Genomic DNA, 11,609 nt, shown 5'->3' with positions numbered 1-11,609 from the left:
TGGCTGGGCGCTTTGCCCCCCCACTCCTCAAAATCCCTCCCGCTTTGGGAACGAAGGCCGGGATTGGCTGCCGCCAGGAGTGGCGCCGTGGCGTTTTTCACCACGGCGCAGGCATTACCTCACACACACACACACACACACATACACGCACACAATGGAACAATAGGCCACATTTACTGTAATGGGCCACCAAAATATAAAGACGTGGAGCAGCTCACGACTTTGGAAAAAGAAAAGGCCTTGTGTTGGAAATTATTAGACGGGCGGAAAGAAGGAGCGGAGGCACGGAAAAACGAGAGAAAGAAAGGAAGAAAGAAAGAGAGAGAGAGAGAGAGAGAGAAAGAGGGGGCGAGCTCCACCTGCGAATCCGACGGACAAACAGGAAGCGCCATTAAAGATCCAAACCGAAACGTTTTTTTTTTTACTTTTTTATTTATTTATTTATTTATTCGTTTATTCGTCTTTTTTTTTTCTTTTTTTTCTCCTTTTTTTTTTTTCTTCTTTTTTTTTTTTTTTTTTTTTTTTTTTTTCTTTTGATTGTCTTTCTCACCGGGGCGGGAGGGGGGAGGGCGGGTTGGTTGGTTGTTTTTTTTTTTTTTTTTCTCCATCATTTGTATTTTTGTACTGACACATTTTTTTTAAATTTTTTTTTTTATTTTATTTTATTTATTTTTTTAGAGCCAAAGCCGGCTAATAAATACAATGAAATGTTAAAACGCACAATTGAATTTCAAATACAATACTTATCACAAAAAAAAAAAATGTGTGTGTGTGTGTAGGTGTGTGTGTGTGTGTGTGTGTGTGTGACCGAGAAATAACCTCACAGCTGACAAGAGCACAAGGTTACCTTTTTTTTTTAAGCTTTTTCTCTTTTCTAACCAGGTCAGAGGTCGTGACGTTGCCCCCAGACGACAACAACAAATAACAACAGTAACAACAACAACAACAACAACAACAACAACAAACGACAACGAAAAAAAAAAAAAGCTTAAATAAAAGAAAAACGCTCCGATAAAGAAATGGCAATTTGACGTTCGACTTGCTCTGATTCGTCCAGGTTGGAACAAAAAAAAAATCAAACAACTTCACATCAGTCAATAATAATAATAATAATAATAATAATAACATAATAATAATAATAATAATGATAAAAAAACGAAAAGAAAAGCAGATTTGTTTTCTTTTATCCAGTGCTTGGGATGTTTGTTTGTTTGTGACAGGGTGGGAGGGGGTGAAGGAGGGGGCAGTAGTTTGTCCCGCGATGCAAAGCCAGAGGGGAAAAGAAAAAAAAACAAAAAAACAAACAACGAAAAAAATAAAAATAAAAATAAAAATAAAAAAAAAAACAAGGAGAAAAAAAGAGTTCAGTCCCAGCTTGTGAAGCTCCAGAAAAACAGGGGAGGTGAAGGAGGGAGAGAGAAGGGAGATCCGAAAACCTGCAAACCGGAGGCTGGAAATAGAAAATAAAACTGAGCCCCTCCGACTCCCCGGCTAATAACTTACTCCTCTTCAAAATATACATGCGACGTAGAAAATCGATTTATTTTTCTGCTTTTTTTTTTATAGCGGAATAAGAGGCCTGTTAAACCTTTGTTTCCACATTTATTTTAATTTTTGAATTTTTTTTTTTTTTTTTTTTTTTTTTTTTTTTGCCAACTATATAAATCCTTAGAAACACAAGTCTGGTGTGAATATTGTGACGCTGATAAGACATTTAAAAAAAAATATAATAATAATAATAGTAATATTAACAGGCTAAAAAAAAAATTAAAAAAAAAGATAAAATACAGTGAAGGGATCCAGAATATAATCCTACAGTAGGGTCATCCCGGGATTAGCCCCGCCCCCTTTAAAAAAAATTATCCAATCACACGGCTTTTTAAAAATGCGCCTTTAAGACTTGTGAACTCTTAAAGTGTCAGTGGGCGAGGAGGAGGCGGCGCCCTTTGGCCTCGAGGAACTCGTGAAAAGCACCGGTGCAGTGGAATCCAAGGTCGGACGTCTTCCGCCGTCGCCACGCGGGGGGGGGGGGGGGCTTGGCGCGCGTGTGTGTGTGTAGTGTGTGTGTGTGTGTGTGTGTGTGTGTGTAGTGTGTGGAAAAAAAAAAAAAAAAACTCTGCTAGCTCTGCCTGCCGTGGCTCCAGCAATTAGACACGTCCCGTCAAGACAAGAAGAGAAAAAAAAATAAAAATTAAGAAGGAACTGCTGATTGCGTAAGACTTGTTCTGCAGCATTTTGGAAAGTTAAGACTAAAAACACCCCGAGCGAATGTGAACGCAGGTTTTGGCACGTTTGAATTCAAATCTAAATTAATAATAATAATAATAATAATAATAATAATAATAATATCGATGTAACAATAGTTGATAAGTAATTCAGCGATCTGACTCCCTCCGTGGGATAAGTATGGGGTACACACACGCCCGGAGCCCCCGGCTGATCGATTGATTATCTATGTTTATTATTGATTGACATCTGAGAGAGCCGCCGCTCCCTCTGAGTTCCGCTCCGGATGATTATTGATCACCCATCCGACCGAGCTTCATTCCTGCGAAAACGTGTTGCGTGCTGATGTAACACAAAATATATACAATATATATATATGTTATGTATATATATGTATTATACATATTTAAAAAAAAAAGAAAAACGTGAATTTGTAGAAAAAACCATTCCGCCGGGGGCACGGTGAGTCTGTAAATTTCTATTTTTTGCATGTAATAAAAAAAAAAAAAAAGGGAAAAAAAAAACATTCACAAGCTGGCACATCATACCTGAGCTGGGACACATATATATATATATATATATATTATATAAAAATATAAATATATATATATATATATATGCAAAAACAGTTGTGTAATGTAAGCAGTTTGTCAGAGAAGAAATGTCGGTGCACTGATTTCCGTAAGAAAAAAAAAAAAAAAATGAAAAGAAAAGAAAAAAAAAAGTAAGACTATAAGATTACAAGAGCTAGGATTTTATATTAAAAATTCTCAAACTTCAAGTTCTGGCGGCCCCGGGGCCGGGGGTTCCTCCGCCCGCCCGACGGAAACCGAGACGAGGATCTTCCCCTCCTCCTCCTCCTCCTCCTCCTCTTCCCCGTCGCGCCGGATCCGAAAAAATAAAAAGGAAAAACACGCCGCGGCGTTTAAGAGCGGATCGTCTCCCCTGCCCCGCCCCCTCGCTAGCTTACGCTCATCCTGTTCCTCCTCGCCGTCTTGGATCGCCGCGTCACATTTTTGTATTTTTTTGCCGTCGTCGTGGAGGGTAAAGGGTCGGGGAGGGGGGGCGTCGGAGGGCCTCCGTCCCCCCGTCGGCTTCCTGGAGTCCAGAGGAGGAGGAGGGTCTCGGTCCCTGAAGGTCTCTGTAATAAAAGAAGTTCTTTAAAAAGCCTCTGAGTGAAACGGGAGGGTCTCCAGGCTCCGCCCCCCTCCGGTCCTGAGCGCGCTCAGTTGGCGCTGATGTCCTCCCGCGTCTCGTGATCGCTGCTATAGTCTGACTTGGGCTCGTCCTCGAAGTCCTCGTACATGTCCATGTCGTCGTCGCCGTTGGCGGGGTCGCCGGCCAGGTCCAGGCCGCCCACGCCGCCGCCGCCGCCGCCGTTGCTGCCGCCCACGCCGGGCTCCGCCTTGACGGCGTACGTGCTCTGGATGACGGGGATGGCCGGCTCGGGGCTGGCCGAGTTGCTGGAGCAGTCCGAGGTCAGGTGCGGCGATGGCGTGGCCGTCGTCGCCATGGTGATGGCGCCCGGGTAGACGCCCACCCCTCCCGGGCTCCCGCCCAGGGGGATCGCAGGCTGGGGGCTGCGGAGCGCAGAAGATCCAGACGTTTACGGAAGAAGCGACAAATTTCGTAAATATTTCACGTCGTCGGTCGTGCTAAATTCGCTTCGCAAGAAGCTAACAGGAAGTCCGGCACATTCTCCGCCAGCCGCCGGGGGGAGCCTCATCTCCTCCGTGATTGGTTCTCATCTTCAAATCGTCACGATCACCGACGAATCGGTGTTGTGGAAACACCGATCAAAGCGTTTCCCTTCAGCGATCTCATTTTCACCAAGCGCTACATCAGCATAACAGTATAAATATAACTAAATACATGCAAAATACTTATTTTATTGCCTGTTTATATATTGTACAGTTATTTTATTGCCTATCTGTATATTTTATATATATTGTCTATTTTGTACAGTTGTATATTTGTATTGTCTTCCCAGGACGACAGACGGAAATTAGCTATGAGCTACAATCTGGTACAAACATCTCAGCCTCTGTGCTTAATTTAATTGTACACTGTCCTAATAAACTTCTAAACAAACAAACAAATGTAATGTAAATGAAATGTAAGTACTCCTTAATGTTAAATAACTATGAATTAATGACATGTTTAAATCCTAAATGTTACACGTGCATTTGCATAGATGAAAAAAAAAAGATGTTTACTAGTTGCTCTGCTACAAAGCTAGCTTACCGCTGCAGTGTTTTTTTCGGATGCGGTTTTCGTAAACACATCCTGCTGCCGTCGTAGTTCGACTCTTAATTCTTAGGCAATTTGTTTTTCTGGATGGCTAACTTAGCATACTTAGCACTGTGGATTTTACTCTTTGACAACCGAAGCAGCGTCGGTTGTCAAAGAGTAAAATCTACAGTGCTAAGTACGCTAACGTTAGGCTGCTTCGTCACACGAAAGACGTACCGCTTTTTTCTCCTTGAAGCACAAACATGCGTTCGCCTTCCCATCTTTCTCGAAACAGCCTTCCATCGGCATCAACGTTTCTCTTAGGGTTCATTTGTAGCTCTCAAAATGGCGTTGACACGCTGCGATCTAACGGCGGGATGCCGTCACTTAGCGGCTAACATGACCGGCATAAATGTGGGAAATGTAGTTTATGGTCAACGCAGGCGTTTGACTTATTTATTTTAAGACAATCAGACCTTTTAAGACGTCGTCTCGGGCCACATTTGGCCCGCGGGCCTCGAGTTGGACACGTGTGCCCGACGGAATCAGCCGAAAGTGGCAGTCGCCCCCCTCGGGCCCTGGAAGTGTTCGTAGCTGCGGGCGTCTGTTCGCGCCGACACACTCATTTCCACTTTAAACGCCGTAAACCCGGGCTGGCGTACGTCAGAGGGGGTCCCGCCTCCGTGCGCGCTGCCTCTGCTCTGATTGAAAGTCCAGGCTGGAGAATCACAGGGTTCCTTTTCTTCTGAATGGTCTTGACCACACGCAGTAAAAGCGAACCCCCTCCTTCCCCCTCCACACACACACACACACACACACACCAAACATCTGCTTACATTTCATATTCCACCGGGTACGCCTGCGTCCAATTTCGCCGCCCGCAAGCCGCCCCGCCGTTGTCCTGATTCAATAAATGACAAGCATTTAAAAATCGCTCCCGTCCGAAGCGCCGGCCGGCTGCTAAATCCATCTGAATCCCCCCGACCCCCCCGACCCACCTCCCCACCCCCCCCCGCCCCGACCGCGGTGGCGGCTACCAACACATCCAGGGCTGGAGCCCATTAAGACCAATCCGACAGATGGATGGAGGTCTGGGAGATTCCAGAAGAAGAGGAAAGTAAATACGTGAAGCTAACAGATACCGAACCGGTGCCCTGGAGCAAGGCAGCCTGATGCTCACGACTGTTTGATGCCACAACAACAGGGTCGGAAAACAAACAGGAAGACGACGTGAAAGATCCGACTGTGTATGTTCACGATCAACATTTTCATTCCTTCATTGTCGATACCGCTTGTCTGCGATGCTACGGCCCATCCACTTCGAGGCGTACAACCATTCCCTCTCTGGTTCATTAGTCTGCGTCTCCAATGAACCTGCTGCATATTTCTGATAACCGGAGGAACAAAACCAACCAGAATCCAACCGGCAACCTCCTTGCTGAGGTAGGACGCGCTTACCGCCTTATTATACAGCTTGGGTTTTTTTTGGGGTGCCACAAGGGGGTTTGGTGACAGTAAACAAACATTTGACCGGGAGCGAGCGCTCTCTGCTCACCCCACGAAGAACTGCCTCATCTCCTGGCGCCGTGACCTCATCATCTGCTTGTACTCGCCGATGCGCAGCTTCTTGCCGTCGATGATGCAGGTCCTCTTCGGCCGCGGCTTGTACTTGTAGTTGGGGTACTTCTCCAGGTGGATCTTGCTCAGGCGGGCCTGCTCCTCGTAGTAGGGCTGCTTCTCCTGGTTGGTCATCGCCTTCCAACGGGAGCCTGGAACGGGAAGGTAGGTCAGATTGCTTGGTAACAAACTAGTTCACTTCTGGGGACAAGAGGTAGCCTATTTCTCAGGGAGCTCGAACTTCCATAAATTTGGTCTGGAATGGGGAGGTAGGTCAGATTGCTTGGTTACCAACTAGTTCACTTCTGGGGACAAGAGGTAGCCTATTTCTCGGGGAGCTCGAACTTCCTTAAATTTGGTCTGGAACGGGAAGGTAGGTCAGATTGCTTGGTTACCAACTAGTTCACTTCTGGGGACAAGAGGTAGCCTATTTCTCGGGGAGCTCGAACTTCCTTAAATTTGGTCTGGAACGGGAAGGTAGGTCAGATTGCTTGGTTACCAACTAGTTCACTTCTGGGGACAAGAGGTAGCCTATTTCTCGAGGAGCTCGAACTCCCTTAAATTTGGTGTTGGTGCCTTTCAGGAGGCCATTTGGAAATGTACCGAAGGCGCCGTAGGTGTTGCAAACTCTTTGTTACCCCCAAATGAGCGCCCAAATGCGGTTAGCGCAGGTACGCAAGCCATCTGCGAGGCGCTCTCCGCCTTGCTTCTCTTGTTTATGGAGGTTTATCAAGCATCGCTCTTCTGCTTCGGCGACACAGGAAACACTGCGAGGTCTTTTTTTTTTCCCCCCCTTCTCACAGCCTACCACCCACTTCCAAAGGTCCAGCTGTGTTATGATGTCGGACGGACGTGCATTGTACACACACGCATCTAAACCTTTCCTCTCACGGGTTCGAGATGTTTCCGCCTGGTGACACGATCTTATCGCTCACGTTTTTTTTTTTTTCTGTTTTTACAGCTAAGCCCCGCGGGTGATTCTTTAGATTACCAGCGTGGGTTCGAATCCCGAGGTTAAAAGCGATCCGGCGGGACACAGTACCTCCCTTTGTCGGTTTCAGAGCTGCGAGTCGAGAACGAACTGGGGGGGAAAAAGCGATTTGTTCACGTCGCCGTGGAGCGGCGTTTACGTCGCCCCCGCCCAGCCAGAGCCCCTTGCGCCCCGGACCGGACAGTGGAGGACTTCAGAGCATTTCACGGACACACCGTTCTGCTCGCGGCCCCGTGAATGGCGATCTGTGTGAAGGTGGTTAATTTGGAGCCGAATTCATCCATCACACTCGTCATGCCGACACAGTGGAGCTCTGAGCGCGAGGCGTTCAGAGCTCCGGCGAAACACACCAGGCCTTATAGTGTGACGCCTGTTTGGGAGGGAACTCCGTGACCTGAGGTGTAAGGCAGGCGAAGCGGCGCGATGTACTGACATCGCATCACGCGTTTGTTCGTCCAAACGCCCGGCTGGCGAGAAAACGGGAGATGAATGGATGATTTTAAGCCCCGCGTCGCTCCGAGGGGATAAATCACGGCCGGGTTTTTAGGGGGAAAAACACGTTCGCCTTCTCGTGAGTCATCCGAATCCACGATGTTTGGCCAAATGTTTGAAAGATGACACATGGAGGTCCAGCCGTTTCCTGGAGGAGCTTCTGTCAGCAGAAGTCGCGCTAGCAGAAGCTAAGGCACTGCGGAGTGAGCTAACGGGCTTCTCCCTTCCACTCCGACACCCAAAATGATCTAAAACTCGATCTTGGCTGCCGAAAAAAAGTGGGCGTGCCGGTCTGCAACAAGACTTCACATCGACCAACAATCTTCGGCGCTTGAACCGTGACGACAGGAGTGCCGAAAGGCCAGAGCATACGTAGCGAACGCTTTCCGCCTCACCTAGGATCTTGCTGATGTTGGAGTTGTGCATGTCGGGGAACGTCTGCAGGATCTTCCTCCTCTCGTCCTTGGCCCAGACCATGAAGGCGTTCATGGGCCTCTTGATGTGAGGCTCGTTGCTGTTCCTGCCCCGCGCCTCCCTGAACACCCGTGCCTCGGTGATGTTGTTACCTGGGTGCGACACAAAGGAAAGGAACGGCGCCCTCTGCATTAGCACTCGATCCTTCAGCTCAGACCCACTACTTCCTGTTGCTTCTCAAAAAAAGAAAAGGACGGCATTTTTCACCCCTGAGCTTCGCTGCGGAACGACCGTCAATGCGAGTGTATCGAGTTCACGTGAGTTCGATGTGAAATAAAAGAAAAGCTGTCGCCGTTTGAGCGCTAACTAGGCTAATACAGGCCAGTACACAGTGTGACATCACGTTCATAGCATGACATTTTCACCTTCCACATGCTCTCATGTCTTCAGGCACTCCACCGCCGCCCCGGAGAGGATGTATAACAAAAGTAAAAACAAAAGTCAGGATGGGCGCCGTGTTCCGTGATGCCCAAACAATGCTAACAGGCGAAGTGTGAGGCCTGCGTTTCCGCCCGCTAGCGTCCCAGTGCCAGCGCTCCCGTGTTTACTCCTCCCGCTTCTAAGCTAAACCACGATAAGCACCGCGCGGCCTCGCGCTTGTAAACACCGCCGCTTTATGGGAAACAGGTGGGTTGAGAACCGAGGGGCTGGTTGGAGAAGGGAGGGCTGGGGGCAGACACTGTGTCAGCGTTCTTGTCTTACATTTGGGGATGTTTGTGTTTACGGTATGTTACTTGTAATGTGGAAAAGACAAATACGTGACCAGGTGGGATCTTGCGCCGTCACTCGGAAGGCGGGGAGAAAAAAAAAAAAAAAAAAGGAAGGGAATTCCACGGTAACCGTGTGACAACATATTTCTCCTTCGCTAAGGAGTGCGATAAATATTTGTATTTGCTGAAATACCTGCATCTTCAGGAACTTCCAACTCCTGACTTGCGCTGCGGTGTGACCCCTTCCCCCCGGAGGCAACGCTTCCTCCTCTCCCGCGGGGTCATCGCTATTAACCAGGTCCGAATGTGACCTTTGACCCTGCTTTTCAAAGCTGCCGACCTCTCCCGTCCCTTAAAAGTCTTACTCCGGAGTCTGACAAGGCTACCGCGGAATCTGAGCCGGGACAAGGGTCACGACTGGAGCGAAACTTTTTTTTTTTTAGACTTTCAGACAATCCCCCCTCGGATGAACGGCGCCTTCACTTACACGTGGATTGATTTGGCACTTATTGGTTTATTCTTCAACTAGTCCTAATCTAACGTTCTAATGTTGGACTCCAGACAACTGGAACGTCCCTTCCAGGGTCATGTCCTGCCCCTGCGACGGAGCTCGACGGGATGAGAAGATTCTGATTCTCCACTTGGAACTTGTAAGTCAGTAAACGAACCGCAGCATGGCGCGGCGCAGCATGGCGCGGCGCTGCACTGCGCTGCGCAACATGGTGCAGCGCGGCGCGGCGCAACATGGCGCAGCGCGGCGCAGCGCAACATGGCGCCGCACGGCGCGGCACAACATGGTGCGGCGCGGCACAACATGGTGCAGCGCGGTGCGGCAGCGCAACATGGCGCAGCACGGCGCGGCGCAACATGGTGCAACGTGGCGCAACATGGCACAGCATGGTGACAGAGGCGCAGCATGGCGCGGCGCAACATGGTGCAACGTGGCGCAACATGGCACAGCATGGTGACAGAGGCGCAACATGGCGCAACATGGCGCAGCACGGCGAGGCGCAGCACAGCATACTCACCATCCAGGTCCTCGGGTCGGGTGAGGTCGATGACTCGGTGCACCATCTTCCCGGCGTCCTCGCCCAGCTTCCCGAGGTGCTGGCTCAGCGTCTCGTAGTGCAGCCGCTCCTGCAACGACCACAAGCGAGATTAGCGGGGCGGAAGCGAGGACGCCGGTGCGGGCGACGGTCACAGAAGCTCAACGGATCGAGGGCCTGCAACCACCTTTCTTCCACCACTTTTGACGCAAATGATTCAGAACACCGGTTGGACAAAGGCGACGGCTGAGGCCTCGGCTCTCTCTCTCTTTCTCCCTTGTTCATCCCTCTCCCCGCCTGCCACTCCACTTCTGAGACAAAGAGCTTCATCGAACGCCGCCTGCTTTTTCTGGGCCTTCCAGCTAAAATTACCCCACCACGCTCCCAAACTCGCAGTGGAAAACATCGAGAGAAAGAAAAAAAAAAAAAAAACCCTCAGCGCCGCTACCGCACATCCACACTCCTCCTCCCGTCCCTCCAGGCTCTCCTCCTTATTCTGGTGACAGAGGCATTTTGTTTGACGCAAGAAATCAAGAAATGGTTGCCGGGTGAAGTCATGCCGCGGTAGCCGCTGGCAGGGATGGTGGAACTTAGGGGCCAGCACGTGTGTGTATGTGTGTGTGTGTGTGTGTGTGTGTGTGTGTTTATAGACGCGAAGCCGGTGCGGGCCAATGTCAGCACTACGGCAGGGCTGTAATCAGGCCCACCACAGAACATGTGCCTGGGCAGTGCCATGTTCACCGCAGGAAGCGACCGCCTAACAAAAGGACTAAAGAGAGAAGAAGAAGAAGAAGAAGAGAGGAATGGAAAAAAAAAAAGTGCAGAGACAAGAATAAGGCCTTGGGTTTAGGGGGACTTCGGCGACGGCGCCGTTCATCCTCTTTAATTTCTACACACCGAGCGTAAAGGTTTTAGGAGGGGGGACACGTGAGGAGGTCTCGGCACGCCGCCGTCGATCGGTTCCGAAATCAAAAAAAAAAAAAAAAATGGCCGAGGCGCTCAGGCGAAGGTTTTCTGGCGGAGCGGAGGAGACAGATGGAAAAATAAAAAAATAAAAAAAGAGCAGAGGGGTGTGTGTGTGTGTGTGTGGGGGGGGGGTCCGGAGTAGAGAATAACAGCAGAACTGGGTCAGAAAAAATCCGCGGATGTTGCTGTGCGGTTGGTCGGCTCGCCGCGACCGAGGCCCCGAGGAGCCCGTCTCCGCTCGCGTTCGAACCGGACTCGCAGTGAGTTTTGGCGAGCGGCGAGCGGGCCGGTGCCGGACGCCGCCGCCCCAACGCCCACAGACTCCGATGACTCAATTGTGTTTGATTATTTGACGTCTTAACGGCGCTTCCCCTTCGTGGTATCGCTGAATTCCCCCCGAGGAGGAGGCGTCTTAAGGCATCGGCGTTTAGAGCTGTGGTTGTCATGGCGACCGGGACACGCTCTGCAAGGCTTTGACTCAAACGCATCGATTACAGTAAATACGGGAAAGTCGCATTCTAACTTTTATATTACGCAACTAAAAAAAAACAAATTTAAAATAAAACGTTTCTTGGATCACTTTCTCCTTTCTATTTTGTAAAATAATATTTGTGAATCTTCTATCCATGCAGTTTTTTATTTATTTGTTTTTTTTTTTCTACTCTTCAAATCAGATTCCGGATAAATTTCGCTCATCTATTTTTATCTATTTATTCATTTTTTATGAAATCGCAAAATCTTTTAATGCATGTCTAATTTTTAAAATCACACACACACCAAACCGAGTTCTGTATATAACCTAGCGAAACTGACATCCAAAAAGAAAATATGTGTGTGTGCGTGTGTGTGTGTTCC

The 11,609-nt window shown here is 48.9% G+C and overlaps 1 protein-coding gene across 1 annotated transcript in view; it reads right to left on the bottom strand.

Annotated features, from left to right (window-relative positions):
- Positions 1–839: 839 nt before the first annotated feature.
- The window catches only part of LOC147232376 (transcription factor SOX-6-like), a 126,388-nt gene continuing 115,618 nt past the window's right edge, over positions 840–11,609 (bottom strand). The window contains exons 13-16 of the mRNA XM_086149199.1: positions 9,771–9,879; positions 7,954–8,124; positions 6,014–6,227; positions 840–3,806 (exon numbers count right to left, since the gene is read on the bottom strand). Coding sequence (XP_086005325.1) covers positions 3,452–3,806; positions 6,014–6,227; positions 7,954–8,124; positions 9,771–9,879 — 849 coding nt within the window. The 3' untranslated portion in view covers positions 840–3,451. The remainder of the gene's footprint in view (positions 3,807–6,013; positions 6,228–7,953; positions 8,125–9,770; positions 9,880–11,609) is intronic.

This window comes from Fistularia commersonii, chromosome 7, assembly GCF_037954325.1.
Source record: "Fistularia commersonii isolate RoL2024-O1a breed Wild chromosome 7, RoL_Fcom_v1.0, whole genome shotgun sequence".
Classification (NCBI taxonomy): domain Eukaryota; kingdom Metazoa; phylum Chordata; class Actinopteri; order Syngnathiformes; family Fistulariidae; genus Fistularia; species Fistularia commersonii.
This window is presented reverse-complemented; position numbering and strand designations above follow the sequence as displayed.